Here is a 20,758-nt window from a genome sequence, read left to right on the forward strand (position 1 = left end):
CGACATCTTTTAACAAGAAGGTTGGCTGCTGAATGTGCCGGGAATCATTCCTGCCTTTATTCAGGGTTCGGAAGACCAGAGACGGGCCTGTGGGTATTTCCAGGTCTGTGTGCCCATGCCCAACTGGTAAGCGTTATCTCAGAGAGGAGAGACACCGGGCGCCTGGGGTGGGGGCTCAGTCCGCTGAGCGTCCACCTCTTGGTTTCGGCTCCGGTCATGATCCCAGGGTCGTGGGATCGAGCCCCGTGTCGGGCTGTGCGCTGAGCAAGGAGCCTGCCTGGGATTCTGTCTCCCTCTGCCCCTCCCCAGCTCCCCGCCTCTCTCCGTAAAATAAAAAAATAAACACACGAAAAAGAGGAAAGACTTTTAAGTGAGTCATGTTTAAAAAGCTATAATTTCTGTAAATCTGCAGAAAAACCTTCTGCTAATAGGATTTTGAGTCTGCAGATTATATGAGACAGAACTGGCCTCCTGTTTCTAGCAACCAAAGACAGGAGGAACAGAGGACTTAACGGCCCTCCTCAACCCCGGGACCGCGTCCTGGGCACAGTCCTGTGAAAACATGTGACGTGCTCGTCATCCCCAAACAGCTAGAGACACCTGTAGGTCTCTAAGGAAAAACCCGAGCCCGAAAGGAAAAGGAGAAAAAGCGACAACTGACTCACCAGGTGGAAAGAACGGGTTAATCGGCCACCCGCCCCCTCCTCCCCAGACGGTGCCCAAGGGCTCAGCACAACAGCACGTGGTCCTGGCCCGGATTTACAGCAGTCCCGGCTGCAGCCAGACAGAACAATCCGGGTGCCAGACCTGGAGCAGGACTGCCAGCGTTTTCCCATCAATACACTTCCCACAAACTTTCTGCTGAGGGAAAAAACCCAAAAACCCTTCCTTTATGTAACACTAACCCATTTAACTCTTTAGGCGCGTGGGGAACCTCGAAAGCTCCAGTCAAGCTCCGGGGGGGTGGGGGCGGGGGGCAATACACACCGACAGGCAGCTGGATAGACCGCTGAGTGAGGTTTTGGAGAAAGAAAACCAAACGTCTTGTAAATCTGAGCCCCAAGAGGTCTCGGACGGCCGTCCCCAACGGGGTGACTGTGCCCACCAGCACCACTGCCCACGTCTGGAGACACTTCTGTCACGACTGTGGGGAAGGGGGTGGTTCCAGCCGGTGCCCCCTGCCCGTCCCAGGGACGGTCACACTAGGTGGGCGGGTAAAGGATGAGCATTCTGCTGCCCAAATGAATTAGGAAAAAAACCCAGCAGATTTCAGAGTCGGTTGGATTTCAAAGACAGGGTCCTTTACGTGGTGACAAAGAGCTGATGGTACCTGAACAGATTCACTTCGATGACATGCTATCGGTTCCCAGTGCCAAGTCTGAGGGTGGGAGGCGACAGAGTTTTGAGTGAGCCCAGGACGGCCCCCCATGGGGACAGAAAGGACAGGCTGTTCCCTAGAATTCCTCTTTTGGGGGTGGGCGGGAGGGGTGTCACGAGAAGCAAGGTGTCTTCTCCAGACAGATGCCTTCGGTTCAAGGGAGCCCCTCTCCAGGCTGCCCCCGTTAGCTCCCCATCGCTGGGACTCACGGGCCGGCCGTTCCTGGGGCCGAGCCACAGACACTGCCCTCTGCTCTTGTCCCTGGCACCTTCTTCCCGAGGTGCCAGTCACCAGTAAAGCAGTTATTACACCACCCTGCACACAGACCCTCCCTGAAAGAAATGGGATCTGTTCAGACTCAGGACTCCACGCTGCCCATCTGCGGGGAGGGGCGGGATGCCAGGCTCGCCCAGCCGACAGGACCCCCACCCACCCCACCCCTTCAGGGAGGGCACCAAGAATACGGCCCAAAAAGTGGTCGGGACGAAAGCGGGCAGCGGAGCCCATGATGGGGAGAAGAAGTCTGGTTCCCTGTGTCAAGACTCTTCCAGAGAAAACCCAAGATGCTCTTCTCCCAAGGAACCCACGTTCCTGGGGGCGGGCATAGCTGATGTGCCCCAAGGCGATTCCTGAACTGGGGACACCATGAAGTCTGGTGGTAGAGATCTCATCTGACTATCCCATCTCAATACCCCCAGGACACAGGGCCAGTGACGACAAACAAAACCACAACAGAACTCTTAAACCGGACAAGGATTAATGCTGACAGTTACTAGGCCGGATTCAACACCCAAAGGTTTGGCATGCACACGGCCACCAGGCCCACCCCACGCCCTCCGCCTGTTGACCTCGGCAGCGTGGACATTCGGGGCCAGGTAACTAACTCCCTGTTGTGGCCGCTGTTCTGGGCACCGCAGGGAGCTGAGTGGCGTCCCTGGTCCCCAGGCACCACATGCCTGGAGCCCTAATAACGTCACAGCCACAAAATGTCTGCAGACATCAGCGTCCCCGGGGGTAGTAGGTCCCATCCCCGTCACCGGCCAGATGGGGGACTGGGGCTTTCTCCCCAGCTCTGCCCGTGACGAAAAGACACAGAAAAAGCAAAGTCTCTTTTTTTGAAAGACACACACCAGTCAGTTTCTTCAACCATGAAATAACGGAAATGACTTCCTTCCCCTCCCTCCAGCACCCGCAGTCACCCTCCAGACCCAGTGGCCGCTGGTGACAGAGCTGGAGCCTGGAGAACCCCCACAGCGTCCCCAGCGAGGGGGACAAACACTGTGGGGCCCGCGTGCTGCACGCCCAGAGTCCAGGCAGAATTGTCTGCACCGAATCGAAAACACGCTGTCGGTCACAAGAGAGGAACCTGGTCCGAGTCCGCCCCAGCCCCCAGCAGGCAGGGGAGGGGGGGGGGTCCTGGCTGGAGCTCCAAGGCAGAGGCAGCCCCTCCCCAGGGTGAAATGGAACCAAATGGAAAGGCAGAGGGCATCTGTGCGCGTGCACGCGGTCCCCGGCAGCGGCAGGAACACACGCGGGCAGCTGTAGCAAGCTAGACATCCATCGGGGGGCGGGGTCTGTCCACACCAGCGCCCCGGCCCAGGGCCAACGCCCACGGGGGTGACGTGACCCCGAAGGCACCCCAGACAACAGTCTGGAAATGCTTGGATTGGGCCCATCCTTTTCACAGCGCCCAAATCGGAGAGACGCAAACCCCAGAGCCACAGAGCCGCAGCTCGGAAGAGCAAAGCCAAGAACGGGGCAAAAAAAACACCTTTCTAGCAAACAATACACAAACTGTTATCCAGCCCAACGAGCAAAGGCTTGTGACCCGCCCCTTCCCAGAAGGAGGAGAGCCCGGGCCAGCTCTGGGGGGCCAGGGCAGGGTGGGGGGGAGGTCAGGGCGTGGAGCCGGTTTCAGGAACCACTGTGGCAAAATACCGCCCCCCCACCCCCCACCGTCCCTGCCGCACAGGCCATCCCGTCGGCGCCCTGTGCTGGGATCGCAGTAATCACACAGAACACCTAATGGCTTCACACACCATCACGGGTCTCCTGTGTCAGGACATTTGAAAAGTGGGGTGTGACCTGACTGGTTCAGTCGCACGGGACAGGACATTTGAAAAGGGGGGTGTCACCAGTCGCACGGGAGAGGAATGATCCCGCAAACGAGGGGTCACGTAAATGGGAGTCCCCAGTGGTGGGATATCGCAGAAGTGTGGAGAGGGATCGTGGCGGAAAACACTGCACAAAATATATTTGCTGTAGTTTTTTTTTAATTTTAAATGTTTATTTTTGAGAGAAAGAGAGAGAGCGTGAGCAGGAGAGGGGCAGAGAGAGAGGGAGACACAGAATCGAAAGCAGGTTCCAGGCTCTGAGCTGTCAGCATCGAGCCTGACATGGGGTTCGAACCCATGAGCTGTGAGATCATGACCCGAGCCGAAGTTGGACGCTTCGCCGACGGAGCCCCCCCAGGCGCCCCCTATTTGCTGTAGTTTTTGTAACATTCAGATCCCCTTCTAGACTTCTACTCACATACAGTCTTGGGGAGGATCAGAATAAAAGACGAATGTGCTCTCCTCTTTCCGCATTTTCCGCTTTGTTAGGTTTCATAAATTTAAAACCTAAATAGAGATTATTTTTCCCTCATAGTTTTTGACGTAAATGCCCTGGTCCAAACTACACGGGCGCCTCCCCTCCAAACCTCGCCTACTGCTAAGTGGTCAGCCCCTGGAAACTGGGACATCACAGCCCGTGGCCCCCGGCTCACCTCAGACTCTTCATTTGAAGTTGGTACGTAAAGGGTTGTCGGGGAGGTGGTCTGGGTTTCCCGGTGATGACACAAAGCTCAAAGTGGCCTCTTTCTCCCAGTTACCTCAATGTTTATTTGCGTTCAGCCCCATAATGAGTGACAGATCACTTCCGTAAGGAAGGAGGGCTGCAGACAAATACGGTCATCCCACGGGGCCAGCAGGTAGACACGAAGTGGCATTTTGCGCCCCGTGTGCTCCCCCCAGCCCCTCACCCCTGGCACAAACCTCACAGACCTGCACCCAGACCAGGAGTGCGACCTCCCCACTCCCTGGCCCCCCTCCCCCCGCACACAGGGCCTACTCTGGCCTGAGGGGCGTGCCCACCACCCGTCATCTTGTGTTGGGTCAACAGCCTCCGGGCAAGCATGAGGCACGGGTCCCCGAGTCAGAGAAAGCGGGAGGGAGACGCAACACTGACCTCATAGATAAAGTACACCTTGGCCCCCACGTATATTCCCATGCGCACCACAGCACGGACAGCAGCATTCATACCTGCGGAAGGAACGGGGACAGAGTCAGTGACCAGACTGTGGCAATTCGGGTGCTGCCATTTAACCTGCTGTGACCACGGGGGAAACACGAGCCTGCGCGGCGGGCTCCTCACACAGACGATGGGCCTGGCGTGCACATCCGGGGTCAGGGCCAGGCGGCCGGCGCACTGAGGGCACACGGCCAGGGCGCGTCACTGTCCGAGAGCCAGGGGCACCCTGACGGTCACCGCAGACAGAGGCGGGACACCGGCCCAGAGGAGTTGGTAGGCAACACAGCTCATTGGCGAGACACCAGAGAGACCGGGGCTTATCTGTAGTTAGACAGACTCAACTTGACACGGACGAGGACTGCCTCTGCGACCGGAGGAGGAAAATCGTTATTTCGTTAGCAGCTGGCGGTGTAAAGAATGTCTCCGTGAAGGGCCTTAAATTCAAACTAAGTCACGCCATTTATTAAAAGAAAAGCCAGCCCCATACGGTATGAATAAATACCTACTTAAGATAAATCTCGGACATGCTCCACACTTGCCCAGAGGATGCTACCTAAAGGGGATTAAAGCGGTTTTGTGCGACACGGCCTCGTGCTCTCACGACACCCCGACTCGCTCTCCACGGGAGCCCCACTTTTGAGCGGCGCACCTGGGCCGGGTAAGCCCTGGGGAGAGCGGAAGGAACAGGAAACTGCAAACCCTGTGTCATCACTAAGAGGGCGGCCCGCGAGGCCAGGATTCGGGAGGGGACGGTCGGTCCCAGGCCTCGAACAGGCAGCTCCCGGCTCCCAGCCGACATGCGGGACACCGGGTCGTTCCCCTGCCTCCCCCGCTAACTCACGTTTCAGACACAAATGTCAGGACTGCAGAGGCTGGAGAACACGGGCCACGAAGGAAAGGCCACCCCTGGTAATACACGGAAGGCACCTGGCTCCCAGGAGCGTTACAGACACGGACACGAAATTCGTACGTATTGGGAGGGCAAAGCCACTCAGAAGACAGGCAGAGATGGTCACAGCTGAGCCACATCTGAGACCCGAGAACACGGCTGTTGGCTCTCAAAGGCTACAGTAGTCACGTGGCTGGACGAGCTTGGGGCCCAGACCTTAGAAATAAGTCCACGTTTAATGCACACGTACAACATACACGTCCGTGGACACGTGCACATCTGAGAGCCATCACTTCCCGGTCGAACCCCGTTTGAGGACCTACAAATTAACAGCTGTTCGGTCCTCCAGACCCTCAGACTCTGCACATCAGGGCACAGCCTCCACGCCCCCCACATGCTGCCTTTCCCGTACGTGCTCTCCGTGCTGCTGCCCACGCTGGACCCACACACCACGACAGCCTCTGCCCTCAAAACTGGCATTTCTCCCGTTTGCCCCACATCCCGCCGTGTGCCTCTAACCTTATCTACACCACGGCCAGAGGACTGAAACGGCTTTTTGTCTTTGGTTAGTTACGACACAAGTAATTTATAAATACGTTCTTCTTCTTAAAAAACTACGGGCGCCTGGGTGGCTCGGTCAGTTAAGCAGCCGACTTCGGCTGAGGTCACGATCTCGCGGTCTGTGGGTTCGAGCCCACGATCTCGCAGTCCGCGTTGACAGCTCGGAGCCTGGAGCCTGGAGCCTGCTTCGGATTCTGTGTCTCCCTCTCTCTGCCCCTTCCCCTACTCACACTCTGTCTCTCGCTCTCTCAAAAACAAATAAACATTAAAAAAATTTTTTTTAAATATTACAGGGCGCCTGGGTGGCTCAGCCAGTTAAGCGTCTGACTCTTGATTTCGGCTCAAGTCTTCATCATGGCTCATGAGATTTCGGCTCTGCAGGGTCAGCAAAGATTCTCCCTCTCTCTCTGTCCCTTCCTACCCCCCTCCCTCTCGCTCGCTCTCTCAAAATAAATTAATAAGTTCATTTATCCATTTAAAATGTTTATTTATTTTGAGAGACAGAGCATGTGCACACGTGCACGCGCGCACACACACACACACACGTGCACATACCGGTGGGGGAGGGGCAGAGAGTGAGAATCTCAAGCAGGCTCATGCTTAGCACAGATCAGCGACATCATGACCTGAGCTGGAAATTAAGAGTCAGATGCTTAACCGATGGAGCCCCCCAGGCGCCCCGGGGTCTCCTGCGTCGGCACCCACAAACTCGGATATGCCCATGTCCCTGCCCTCGATTCGACAGGGCTTGCACGTGTCGAGCCAAACTCCTCAGGGACAGGTTGTCCAGCACGGGGGCTCTATCTACCTGCTCGGCCCCACCTGCATGCTCGACCTTGAATCTCACGGTCGGTCGTCTCCACAGCACAAGCCCACAGCTCCCCCCGAAATGTCACGGCGTCCCTGTCAGACACGCTGGATGCCCTCCCTCGACCTGCAGATGGGGCTCCAGACCCCCAGAGAGACTCCCTGCGAGCCCCCACCCACCCCTCGTCCCTGGAGGAGTGGCACAGTGTGGGCTCTCACACCTGTGTGGGCGGCCTGTGTGTCCCCCGCGGCCGTGTCAGGTGGGCGGCTGGGGGGACAACACAGCTGCTTAGCGTCCCCCAACAGGCTCCAGGATTCCGGGGCTTGCGCTGCAGCCACCGTCACAGGGAAACTGACCCCGAGCCCTTCAACGGCACCATCACCGGGTGGGAAGTATGATAAACACCGACTTCCGGGCCGTCACCCTCCTGAACGCCCCTCCTTTACGAGGCGTCATTCCCAAGGGGCCCCTCACACAGGCACGATAAATGGGGCTTTTACGCCATGTAAGTGGCTGAAGGAAGGAACTGTGACAAGTAGACATGATCCGGAGGGGACGCCCCCGAGTCCCTGTGGGATAAAAGCCTGCCCCGACTGTAACCTGTCATGGGAGGCCCCCTGTCTGCATCCCACCCCTGCCTCCCACCCCTGCACTCACCTCTGTGGTCACCCTGCATCCCACCCCTGCAGTCACCCCTGCACTCACCTCTGTGGTCACCCTGCATCCCACCCCTGCAGTCACCCCTGCAGTCATCCCTACATCCCACCCCTGCATCCTCCCTCTGCAGTCACCCCTGCACTCACCTCTGCACCCCACCCCTGCATCCCACTCCTACACTCACATCCCACTCAGTGCCCACCTAGCACTGGGTATCCCCCTGGGCCCTGGCAGAGTTCCTGGGGGCTTCTGGGGGAGGGAGGAGCCTGAGCATTTCCACCAAGTTCCCGGGGAGGGGGAGACGGAGAACAGTCCGGCCAGTACATCCTGAAAACCCCCTCCAAGACTCACTGGGCTTTAACTCACTTACTTGCAAGTGAGTCATCTAGTGAAGCCAGCCGGCCTCTTGCCACAGCTCGGAGCTCCGCCTGGGGCCTGGGGAGGGGCCATGCCTGTGGCTAATAACGAGCTGGGGTGGACACTCACAGGAAGCCTGTGGGGTCCGGAGCCCCCCTGGGCAGATGAGGAAGTCAGGCTCCGGGCACAGAAACTGAGAAGCCAAGGGAACAAAACTAATAAAGGGCACAGCCGGCGGGTAAGCCTTGGCCTCCAGTCAGACTTAGAGCAGCAGGAAGTCTGTGCTGGAATCCCCAAAGCCAACCGCGAGGGATCCAGATGCCCCCTGGGCCCCAATTCCTGTCTAAGTGCTCGGGGCGGGGCCTGTGGGTTAGTCAGCCCTCATGGGTCCTCCTCCCACCGGGCGGGGTTGGGCCCGGCAGGTGGCCGCCTTCCAGGGAGGGGACCCAGGAGGACAAAAGCCAGGGAAACGGGAAGACACCCCTGCTCCCCAACAGCCTGCATCACAGGGTTCCTTCCTCGTGCTTTCGCTTTTGCTTCGGTGGCCACATCGGGGAATTAAAGCAACTCTCCTAATTGTTATCATGGGGAAATGTTATCTTGCTGCCGAGTCAGAATCTTAGTGCTTCGAGAGCAGTCGCCTCGTCGTTCGCAGAAATGTAAACCCGGCCTTCAGGGAATGTGGAGTCTGGTTACGGGCACCCAAAATGACGAAACCTTGGGAAAACGAGGGGGCAGCGAGGTGGGAAATGTGTGCTGGTGACTTGAGACGCAGCAGAACGATCGGACCCTTAAGTTGTTCTGATCTTACGTATTCGCTGCTTCTCACCAAACTAGGGTGCAGGTAAGAGCGTCTGGTCAGATCTTCCCTCCCTGGAGGTCAGGGAGCGCCGTGGACCTGTTTCCAAATGCTTCCTGAGGTCTGTTCTGATGACGTTTAAACTCTGAGGAATCTTGGGGCGCCTGGGTGGCTCAGTCGGCCAAGCGTCTGACTCTCGGTTTCAGCTCGGGTCCTGATCTCAGGGTTTGTGGGATCGAGCCCTGTGTCGGGCTCTGTGCTGACAGTGCAGAGTCTGCTTGGGAGTCTCTGTCTCCCTCCCTCTCTGCCCCTCCCCTTCCCCCCCCCTCTCAAAAATAAAAAACAAGTAAACTTTAAAAAAAAAAAAAAGAAAAGAAACTTCAAGTCATCTGTAAGAAGTAAGGGATATGCTGATTCTAATAAAACGAGTGGGGCTCGGCTTGTGTTTCCCATGTGATCAGAAGAGTATAATCAACCTCCTGACTTAACCCTCTTAACAGTATGGAGCGATTTTCCCCACTCGTCACCTTCCCTTCACTAATTAGTCCCTACTTAAATTCCTTTTGGAAAAATAAAGCCCAGCTGTTCGGCCCTCTCACCGGCCTCTGTCTGAATTCACGCGCCTCTTTGTACCGAAGCAGCCGTCAGCGTGTGTCAGAAAACAAGCTAAAGCACCGTTATCTCGCTCCTGCTCCTAAGATTCTCCATTAAGCCTCCCCGTTTAATAATGTAGGTAGGAGGGGCGAGGGGGGGGAGGTCACAAGGAGAGCTGTGTCCAGGGGCTGGCTCCCCCGGGATCAGTTGGCAAGCTGGGAGCTTCCCCGCATCCTGTGCTATCCACATCACTGAGTCCCGCGTGAAAAGTCGGGGGAAAACGTGGGCACGCGTTCACTCGTCCAGCCGTCCGGTGCACACGGATGGGGCATCGTCTCCTCGCCAGGCACTGGTGCCCTACATTACTGGCCAAACAGGACGGTTCCCGGGCCCGAGAAACCAATACACTGCCAAGGAGGAGAGCGCGGGCAGAGCGGGGCTGGGGGACTGGGTGCGGGGTCCGGTGGGGGGTGGAGCAGAGCCGGCGTGCCCGCCCCGGGGAAGCCTGGGTGACAGGGAGCGGGAGAGGCCAGGCACTCCGAGCCTGCCACACGCCGCGTCCCAGTGCCCACCACGGACACCGAGACCACAGCCAGCAGTCCCCTGCACGCCATCCGAGCTTCCACACAAAGGCTCAGGGGGGACCCTTTATATCCAAGCGGCCACGGCCACCGCGGGGGCTGAAGCCCCACTGTCCCTGGGGCGGCCCCGGACTGTGCCAAGATGCACTGTGGCAGATAACAGAGCGCATGTCAAGGCTCAGCACGGAAACAAAAAAGTGAAACGTCCTATTAATGGTCTTTATATTAATGATGGACTGAAATACTAGATTGAATAAAATACACATTTACAATTAACGTCTCCTGTTTCTTTTCCCTTTTTAAAATTTGCTTATGTTTATTTATATTTTAGAGGGAGGGAGAGAGAGAGAGAGAGAGAAAGAGAGAGAGCAAGCATGAGCAGGAGAGGAGCACAGAGAGGGAGACACAGAATCCAAAACAGGCTCCAGGCTCCGAGCTGTCAGCACAGAGCCCGATGTGGGGCCCGAACCCACGAACCGTGAGATCGTGACCTGGGCCGAAGTCGGACGCTCAACCGACCGAGCCCCCCAGGAGCCCCTGTTTTCCCTTCTGTAATGCGGTGGCTACATAGTGACATCCATAATGGGCCTCATGTGGGAGCCTGGTTTCTATCACACGGCAGTGGAATCTACTTCTGACTCCACACCGTAACAGTGGTGTGGTCTCTTGCCGGGAGCATCAGAGCAAAGCTCCTTGGGAAGGCGGAGAATATTCCAGGCACCTAACAGCTCATCCCCTGATGATGGGTTTTCCCTGGGCCTCCCATCGTTCACTAGTCTAAGCAAGGCTATCAAGAACATTCTACCAACCTGCCTGCCTCCACCGCTGCTCCCGGCTCTGCCTTTCTTCCTGCCCTACTGTGAGCTCCTACCTGAGGCCAAACCCTCCACCTGCAAAGTCACCCGACCCTCCTGGGTCCCCGCCATAGGGGCGTCTTGCCAGGGGCCCAGCTCCAGTCCTGCAACCCTCCAGCTATGGCCCAATCCTGCTCCCCATGAGACCCTAAACTTGGGCTTTGCACCCGCACCTCAGGTGGCTTCCCTGAACCCACAAGGCAAATCCAAAGTCCTCACTGCCTGCCCCTCCCCGGAACCTCACCCACCTGGCCCTGACCTCTTCCCCCAGCTCCTGCACGCCCCCCCACCCCGTCCCCATGCCAGGGTACTGTGCGCTGGTTCACCCCTCAGCCCCCCATGGGGCGTGTGGAGAGTCTCTGTGCACAGGTGTCCCGGGCCTTCCAGAAACAGGCTCTCTGCCGGGTCCGGCTCCCTGACAGAGGGCATCCGCCGTCTGCCCCAGGCATCACTCTGCACCCAGGCAGCCTCGCTCATTGATGGGAGGAGGACACGGGAAGGGGAATCAAACCCCAGGAATGTTAATCCAGAGCTAAGCCGAGGAGGAAGGGCCGCGGGCGGCCACCGCACCTGCTCTGCCAACCGTTTCCCAGTCGAAGACACGTCCAGCCACATCACTTGTTCACACGCTCTATGCAAGGAGTCCTATGCGTAACCCTCCCAGTCAAGGTTCTCGTCCTGATGGGCCGAGCTGCCCCGTGGACCCCGACTCCAGCGTGGCCCTGAGCCGACCAGAGGGACCAGAGGTGCGGTGCCCAGACCCGCGACACCAGAACGCGCCTCAGCAAGACCCCTGGGTGGCTTCTGCGAAACCAGGGGGACAAAGCTCCAGAGCCTCCAGGGGCAGGAGGGCGGGGCAGCGTCCCTGGATGGAAGACCCTCACTGGGGAGGAGGGGAGAGGAAGGGGGAGAGGACAGCAGGTGAGCGATTCTGTGGCTTTGTTATGCAAATTGGCACTGGAGGCCCCGCCCAGGGGAGAGTGGGACCCTGGCAGGACCCTGGTGGAGAGCAGGTACCAGGCTATTCACCCCCAACAGCCCCAGGGTTCTGGGAGGCCCGGGGCTCCACACTCTCGTCCTGACAGGCACAACGTGTGTAATTCCAGGCACGCTAAGTACATGGCGGCAAAGACGTCTGGGATAAAGGGGTGGGGGGGCGGACACCAGGGCCCCCGGGCAGGTGCACCAAATACAGACAGAGCGCCCCGCTGAGCTTGCTGAGAAGAGGGAGGTGGACACACAGCACCCGACCATTTTTAACATAAAGCCCCCTGCCCTTTGTCCAGATACACCCTCCTGACCTAATTACAACCGCAGCAAGCATACAGTTTTGGGTCCCCACGTTTGCTGTCACCCCGTCCCGGCCCGTCTCTGTGTTTCTAACGGTGATGGCTCCTGGTGGCCCCTCTGGTGGGCAGAGCGGCCCCCGGGGGCCCCCGGCTCCCCCTGATGAAACGTTTCAGTTCCGAGCCAAAGCTGTTTGCTTCCCGTAACCGGGTTTGAGTTTTTCTGAAAGGCGACCAAGTGTCCAGCGTCTAAGTCACCTGGGTGTGCCACACGGTGCGTGTGCCACAGTTCCAGAAAACGGTGCGATGGCTGATTGCTCACGGGGTTACCGCTGTGATTCTAACACACCGCTGCCAGGACGCAACAGTTTTTGCTAAATTAATTATTACATCTTAAGTGGAAAATAAACCCCGTTACAGAACGTATGCGGACAGAGTTCCAGGGCAGTGAGGGGCCCCAGAGCCCTCGGAGACAAGATGCCCACCGGCCCCCGCTTCCCTCTGCATCGAGCTGGGCTCCTGGCGCGCACAGAAGGAACCCACCCGAGCAGGGCCCAGTGCGGTGTTGCGGCTTCGCGTGTTCAACGGCAGGACCACCCTCGTGCCCGAGGCCCCGAGACCAGAGCCTCACATTCCCGACTACGGTGCTCAAGTTCGAATCTTCGAGGCCTTGGCGTTCCCAGGCACCGCTCTGCAGAAGGACTGCTTTTGATTAGTGAGGCTCAGTCATCGAAATGACTTCATGAGAAAAGGAAGGAGCCAGAACTCCAGTCGCCTGGCATTTTGCGACAGGGAGTGGCCCACAGGCCTCAGTGAGAGTCAGGGGAGCCATGCAGCAAACACTCGAGAGCCTGCCCCGTGCCGCGTCCTGTGCTGGACCCCAGAAATGCACTTGGGGAGAGACACTGGGGTCCCCCTCCTCCCGTGCCCTCTGCACCGCGGCGGCCCGGCCCTGTCTACCACTTAGAGCTGAAGGCAGGCAGCTTCCCACAAAGCCCGCTTGCCCCCGTGTGCACTAAATTAGCTCAGAGTAGCGCCTGCACAGCCCAGAAGGTAGGTACTCATCCTGCAAGTTATTCTTGCTGATGCTGGAAAGGCTGATCCAGACTCCGTTCATGTGAGCTCCCCGAATACTGTACTCGTGCCTCTTTGCCTCAGGTGAAAGAGGGACTCAGCCTTCCTAGCCTCGCTGCCCTGGGTTCCTGCACCTTCTCAGCTGCACCCGGCCTTCCGGAGCCCACACTCTGAATCATGTTTGGTGAGTGACACAATCTTGCTGGAGGGTGGCTGCTTAGTCATGGAAAGGCTGTCCACCCAGCAAGGTGGAAAATCAGTTTAAACTTGCAGACGTCCTTGCGACAACAGAAGAAACCCAAAGAATGAGAAGAACAATAAGGTCTAGAAATAGCCTTCCTTAAGGGGTGGGGTGGGGGGCTGTGGGAATACAGATGAGGGGATTTTTTTTTCTTTCTTCTTATTTTTTAAATAATTACACGAAACTCGAGTGGAAAACAAAAGCACTCCATCACTCTGGTATCGATGTGGGACTGCTTCGGCTACCCCAGTGCTATCACTGTAAACAGGCGTTTTCTGCTCCCCTCACAAAGCTGTGGAAAAATCATCTGTATAATGTTGAGCAAGCTGGGCTTTGCACACTTTGGAGCGTTAACTTGGACCTGAACTTTACAGCCTCACCGAAGAAAGGCCCCCGGAGAGCACGGCCTGCTGGGAAGTACTGGGGATTGAGGGCTCACAGGGCTTTGCCTAAATCCTGCCAACTGCCACATATGAGCCACGTGACCTGAACGAAGTCATTCACGAGTCTGTAGGACCTTCTCCCCACCTCGAAAATGAAGACATACGCACCGTGGAGTAACGTAATGAGGCCTGGAGACGGGAAGCGTAGCGCTCCCGGCCCCCCAAATAGTAGCCATGGTCATCTCCACGTGGAATCCAACCATCATTCCACACCGTATTAGGAAACTACCTTGTGGGGCATCTGGGTGGCTCAGCTGGTTAACCGTCCGACTTCGGCTCAGGTCATGATCTCTCAGTCCGTGAGTTCAAGACCCACGTCGGGCTCTGTGCTGACAGCTCAGAGGCTGGAGCCTGCTTCGGATTCTGTGTCTCCCTCTCTCTCTGCCCCTCCTCCGCTCATGCGCTCATGCTCTCTTTCTCTCGCTCTCTCTCAAAAATAAATAAAAAGATTTCTAAAAATTAAAGAAAAAAGAAAACTACCTTGAAATTAAGGCTTGCACATGCTCTCCTGGATCTTTAGCTATGGGCAAAATTCTCCTATCTTGGCTGATAGAATCTGGAATCAAGATAAAATGGGGAAAGAACAGAGCGTCTTAGACAGCATCTCTAGGAACAACCTCCTCTAGGGGTCTGTAAATCTGCTGCTGCTGAGACTGACCGAGCACACGCCAGGAGGAGCTTTCTCAGACAGAAGCGGATCGAGACCCTCAGTCAGAGCTCAAAATACCAAAGCAGGAGATGCTGCTTCCCATGGAGTTCCAGACAACACGGAGTCGAAGGCCTCAGCTCCGCCGGATAAATGCCCAGACCACGGGAGGCTCTCCCAGGGGCAGCCCGATGCCCACCTGAGAGTGGCAGGCATTTCCCATTAATCTGACACCGCCGGAGCGGCCTTCTCAAGTCTGGGTCTCAACGTTTCCTCTCCCAGTGACCAGCTGTGTGGACTCACTGACCTCTTGTTACTTACAACTACTCACAGGTGGCTGAGCCAGGAGAAGTGACAGAAAATGCTGACTCTCCTGTGCCATCACCTCGAGTCCGTGCACGTCACCTACCAGGTAGCTGAGCAAGCTTTTGGACGGGGGTTCAAAAGAATGACCCGTCCATGTATTTTCACCAGACACAGAACCTTAATTGTAAAACCACCTTGAAACTCTGACCCTGAAGCCCTGTGGTTTAAAAGCCAGTTCGTCTTCCTGCCCAACGGTGCATCCCCCTATCGAGGCCCAGATTAAGATTCACCCAGGATGCTTCCCAACGTGTGCCAGCCCACGTCTCCACACGCACGTGCTTCTCAAGCCGCCGGGTGACGGGGAAGCCACTCTGAGCCCCACGGCGACCCCACCCGGACTCCACGTGGCACACCTTGGGTGTTTACTTAAGCGACAATCCAGTGTTCCCCCGTGTTTCCAGGCCGGGCCAGTGCCCCGTCACAACACTTCGCGCCTGCGGAATGTTTACTCCCGGGATCACTTTACTAGGATACTGGGTCACCGGGGGAACTGCTCGATCAGCCGGGGGTCCCCCCTCCGGAAGGGAAGGCGGGCCTGTGTGGGTGGGGGGAAGGGGGGCGGTGAGCAGCGCGGCTGCCTCCCAGGGTGGAAGAGGCGACTCCCGCCGGGACTCCCGCTCCGCGGTGCGGGCAGCACGCAGTCCCCGCGCCGGGTGCCCAGGGCCAAGGGCGCAGGGCGCGAGGGTGGCGACTGGCCCGGCATCACGTAGACGCGCGAAGGGCGGGGCTGAGGCCACAGCGCCCCAACCTGCCGCCCCCGCGCCAGCCACGCCCGGCTCAAGGGCAACGGGAAGGTCACGGGCGCGGTGGGCGGTGGGGGGGGAGGGGGAGGGGAAGTGCCAGGCAGCGCGCTCCAGCATCCTTCCGCCTCGTGTGGCCCAGAAACGCGCCCGCGTCAGGCTGGAGCAGGAGGGGGGGGAGAAAACACCAGCAGACCCAGCTGGATGGGCGCCTGCAGCCCCGGCCATCTCTAGGCTGCGAGGACGCCTCGGGTCCACTTCCCAGCGGTCGGCGTGCCCCACCCATCGATGCACCTGGGCCAGGAAACCCCACCGTCCGAGAGCTCCGGTGGCCCCACGTGCACCCAGCGCCAGAGGCCGGGCGTGGCCGGGTCACCCCTCCCTTAACTATAAACATCTCTTGGGTGTCCGCGGCCCCGGGCTTGCGTCCCCCTCTCCCCAAGGCGGCCTCCACATGGTGGGGGTGGCGGGGAGGGCTGGAGTCCGCGCCCCGGGCGCTGGCGACGCCCCGGAGTCCGCGGCTTCCTGGTCCTTCCCCCCCCAAAGGAGGCCGGCGGGGCGGGCCTAGCGACCCATTCCCGTCTTCGGTTTTGTCAGCGGAGCGGCGGAAACCGGGCCCGGGGCCCCCCGCGGGTCCCCTCGCGCTCCCCGCCGCGCCCCGCAATGCAACAGCGGGAAGCCCGCCCGCGCCGCGCGGGGACGCGAATCCGCAGGACGCGCGGCGGGGACCGGCCGTTCTTCCCGCAAGGGGAGGGGGGTCGAGGGGGAGGGAGCCGCGGCATCCGGGGGGCCGCGCTCTCCCCAAGCCTCGGAGGGGCATCGCCCCGCCCTACGACTCCGAGGAGAAATGACCTCGGGAGACCCCGTCCCCAGCCCCAATTTAAAACATAAACGTGGGGGTGGGAAATTAACCGATCTTCCTGATAAAGCGTCTCCGGGCCACAACCCCCCTCCTCCTGACCCCCCCCCCCCCCGCAGCCACCCCTTCCGAGGCCGCTCCGCCCACTCGTGCCCCGGAAGGCCCCCCTGCGGCTCCCGGGCGCCGGGGCGGGCCCCCACCCTCGTCTCATCCGCGCACCCCCTCCTCCTCGCCTCTTCGGGGCTCCCATCGCCGCTCCCCGCTCGCCCCGGGCACCCCGTCCCCGCTTCCCGGGCCCTCCTCCCATCACCCCTCCCCGGCCGGCCGGGCGGCCGCGCACCTTGGGCATCCCCGCCGCTGGTCAGCACGCCGATGGCCTTGCCGGCCCCGGAGAGGTGCTCCAGGAACTTTCGGAAGGAGCCCTTGCGGGCGGAGACGTCGTCGTCGTCCATGGCGAGCAGGCCGAGCAGTGCCGGGGCGGGCGCGCAGCAGCCTGGACCCCGCCCGCGCCGCCGCCACTCGGAACCGTCCGCCCCGGCCGCGCCGCGCGCGCCAATGGGCGGCCTAGGGCGGGCTCCGGGGCGCGGGGGCGGGGCCGGGGCGCGCCAGCCGCCGGTGGGGGAGCGCGGCAGGTGGGGGCAATCCGGGGGGGGGGGGGGCTGGCGGAGCGAGCGCGGCAGGTGGGCGGGGGCAAGGCGGGGCGGGGGGGGGCCCCAGGTGGCACGGGGTGGGGGACGAGCTGCAGGTGGCGGGCGCACCGCTGGTGGGCGGGGCGTCCCGGGTGGGCGGGATCGCAGCGGCTGGGGGAGCCTGGCAGGTGGCCGCGAGCGCCGCAGGTGGCCGGTGTATCCCTGTGGGCGGAGCATCGCAGGGGGCGGGCGTAGCGGGCGCTGGCGGGGGCGGGGGGAAGGGAGAGGGCGGGAGAGAGCGCGGGGTGGGTAGGGGGCCCCGCAGGTGGCGGGACTGGCACCGCGGGTGGGCGGAGCGTCCTAGGTGGGCGGGATCGCAGCCTTTGAAGGGAGCGCACCACTTGCGGGGCCGGAACCCCGACCGCGGCGCTCCCCGCAGGATTCCTCCCGGGCGGCGCTGCGGGCGCCCCCGCTTTCTCTCGGGCTCTCCCTGCTTTCACCTGCGGCCCGGGGCGGGGGGACGTGCCGCGATCCTCCAGTCGGTGGGCAAAAGTGGGCAGCGCTGGCTGGCGGTGTCCGAGCCCTGGGCCCGCCCCCGGCTGGAGGAGAAGGAAGTGACCCCGCGAGGTGGCCTTAGCGACATCCTGGCGCCAGACCTGGATGTCCAGAAGCCAGTGGGGCTGGGGCGGGGGGCAGGAAAGGCTTGGGGTGGGGGGATCTAAGACCTAAATTCTTACCTAAGGACCCCGACTAGCTCCTGCGTCGTCAGCCAGAAGCTCCCACACTCTGTTGGGAATGTCCAAACCTAAAACATTCCTATGCAGCGCGTCGGTGACGGATGGACCGGCCGACTTTTTACAGAGCTCAGCTCACTGCCAGTTACCTGCTTCGGATGTGGAGCCGGTCCATCTTAGAGGCCTGTGTGACCGGGTGCATGGCCCTGTGCTGGGTCACAGTTACCCCAAAGAAAACCGCTCACAGACGCCCATGGACCGTGCAGGGTGGGGAGATAGCACACGCCTGAGCCTGCAGCCGCTCAGGAAATGTTTGTCCAGTGGGTACAAGGTGGAAAAAGAGCCCCCGGACTCGTGGAGATAACCCAGAGAACTCTGTGATAGCAACACGAACAGCCATTTCTGTAGGCGCCCCCCCCCCCCCCCGCCAAATGATGGGGGTACACACCTTTATGGGTGCCTGCCTCGCCCCAGCTCCACCCCAGCCCCTAGCTTACCAATCTGAGCATCAACACTGTGTTGTAAAAGAGACGAGGCTGGAGGTCAGAATTACTGGTGAGTCCCTAAACCGTGGTCATCAGAGCCACCGGGCCTGGTTTCCCCTCCCCCAGCACAACCCCTGAGGCCCACCTTTGGAGTGCCGCTGGGAGTATGTATTTTTAACAAGCCCTAGGAGTGTTCTGATGATTGCCAAGTCTGAGTGACTGCCTGTGAGCCTGAGCAGGGTAGGGGCTGCAGAAAAGGAAGGCTGGGCCTTTGGGGGAGGGGCGGGTAGATGGCTGGTGGGTGCCCTTCACTCTCCCAGGGCAGAGGAGGGAGCCAGGCTGCACCCACAGGCCGTGAACCTCCAGCCTCAGGTGTGTGTTCTAGAATCACCCACCCCTTCCTAGAGCATCCTACGCTTCAGAAAGTTGGTGCACACTGAATTTTATTTTAGGCAAAAGCCCTTTATAGCTTCTTGTACAATTGATACTTTTTAAATTTGAAGTTAGAGATTGGTCATTGTCATTGAATTGTCTGCAACAGACAAAACAATAGAAATAAACTGAGTCCGGGGCGCCTGGGTGGCTCAGTCGGTTGAGCGGCCGACTTTGGCTCAGGTCATGATCTCACAGCTGGTGAGTTTGAGCCCGCATCGGGCTCTGTGCTGACAGCTTGGAGCCTGGAGCCTGCTTTCGATTCTGTGCCTCCCTCTCTGTCTCTCTGCTCCTCCCCCACTCATGCTCGCTCTCTCTCTCTCTCTCTCTCTCTCTCTCAAAAATAAATAAACATTAAAAAAATTAAAAAAGAAAAAAGAAAGAAACTGAGTCCAAACATGACAATAGGTTAAGTAAATTATTGTAAAAATATACACCTGAGGGGCGCCTGGGGGTTCAGTCATTAAGCATCAGACTCTTAGGTCATCATCTCACAGTACATGAGTTCCAGCCCCACTTCGGGCTCTGTGCTGACAGCCCACAGCCCACGTGGGATTCTCTCTCTTCCTTTCTCTCCCTCAGTCTCTCTGTCCCTCCTGCATGTGCTCTCTCAAAATAAATAAATAAACATTAAAAAAAAAAAGCCACATGCCTCAAAAAAATACACACTGGAAGTTTTCAATTATTGTTACTATTATGAAGATAAATATCTATTGACATGGAAATATGTTCAGGGTATGTCATGAGAGACAAAAACCACAAGCCTGTGTGTGTGCGTGCACACGTGCGTGCATCTACATGTAAGCAGATCGAGATATTTTTATTTCCTTTTGCTTTATTGTGAGAATTCTCTTTTCCTGCAATGAGCAAGTGTGGTTTGGGAATAAACGTGTGAGAGTGAATTAAAAAAGAGATAAGGCCGAGACTTGTCAGATCCCCCAAGGTTTTGTCTGTTTTGCACAAGCTGAGGTCTATGTGTCCAGAGTTATGGTTCATGTGGGTGAACATTACTCTTCCCCACCTGTGCTGGAGCTCAGACCCACCGCTCGGAGGGTCAGATCTCCAGCTAAGATGGAAAGACAGAACCGCGTCTCCTTTCTTATTCTTTTGCAACACATGTATCTCAATAGTTTTTTTCAAACCTTCGACTGATTTTTTTTTTTTTTTTTATAGCTTTGGCCTTAAGATAGAATCCCTGATAGGAGAGGGGAGATTGCGGGCTGTGGGGACCTCTAGAAGCACATGACCTGAGAGCTAGTTCCCCATCGCTGCCTAAAAGGAGCCCCAAACTTTTGTGGCATACCAGCACACGCTCACGTCACAGGAATAACTGTCCAGGGGTCAGGGATTCAGGCAGCTCTGTTAGCCGCTGCCCAAAGTCTGTCACAGGCTGCAGCAAGGCGTCGCCCGGGGTCTCAAGGCTCATCTGAGGCTCCGCAGGGAAGGGTCTGCCTTCTGCACACACACCCCTACGCTGCTGGCAGGATTGTTTTCCTTCCGGGCTGTTGGTCGAAGGGCCTCAGCCCTGCCCAGGCAGCAGGCTCTAACTCCGTCCCTCATCTTGGCAATTTCCTTCCTTTCCGACCATGGGGACAGCTTGGAGCTAATCTGCAAGAACACTACATAGCCATCACCCTTTTCCGCATGCCTCACATCGCTTCTCCTTCTCCCAGAATTTGGAAAGTCCGCGAACCAGTGCTCAGTCATCTGCTAGACTAGGGAATGCCTCGGCAGCCCCTTCCTCCCCCGGCCTGCTGTCTTTCTGTGTCCTTGTCCACGTTTAAAAATAATTCTGCTCTGAGTCTAATGGCCAAACTTTAAATTATATATAGAGCAGTTGGATGCTTTCCAGGACCTCGATGCAGAATCACGTTGCCCTGAGCCACTTAGAATATCTAAACGCTGGGGAAACCGTGGAAAAGAAGACGGTCTCCTTATGTCTGCCAGGTACAGAGTTTTGGCGGTGTTTTGGCTGTTCCGAGTTTTGACCCTTGAGGTAACTCCAGTCAGGGAACTGGAGCCTCTCACAGAATAACGTTTTCCTTCTTGCGACC

The 20,758-nt window shown here is 58.5% G+C and overlaps 1 protein-coding gene across 3 annotated transcripts in view; it reads right to left on the reverse strand.

The window, feature by feature from the left end:
• Window positions 1-16,961, reverse strand: part of PFKP (phosphofructokinase, platelet) — a 54,046-nt gene extending 37,085 nt beyond the window's left edge. The window contains exons 1-2 of one of the 3 annotated variants that reach the window (XM_053895771.1): window positions 16,765-16,961; window positions 4,607-4,680 (exon numbers count right to left, since the gene is read on the reverse strand). In XM_053895771.1, coding sequence (XP_053751746.1) covers window positions 4,607-4,680; window positions 16,765-16,876 — 186 coding nt within the window. In that variant the 5' untranslated portion in view covers window positions 16,877-16,961. The remainder of the gene's footprint in view (window positions 1-4,606; window positions 4,681-16,764) is intronic. The other 2 variants (XM_053895772.1, XM_053895773.1) reach the window with 2 other exon arrangements.
• Window positions 16,962-20,758: the final 3,797 nt, after the last annotated feature.

The sequence above is a fragment of the Panthera pardus genome, unplaced genomic scaffold (assembly GCF_024362965.1).
Source record: "Panthera pardus isolate Hobbes unplaced genomic scaffold, ASM2436296v1 HiC_scaffold_6, whole genome shotgun sequence".
Taxonomy (NCBI): domain Eukaryota; kingdom Metazoa; phylum Chordata; class Mammalia; order Carnivora; family Felidae; genus Panthera; species Panthera pardus.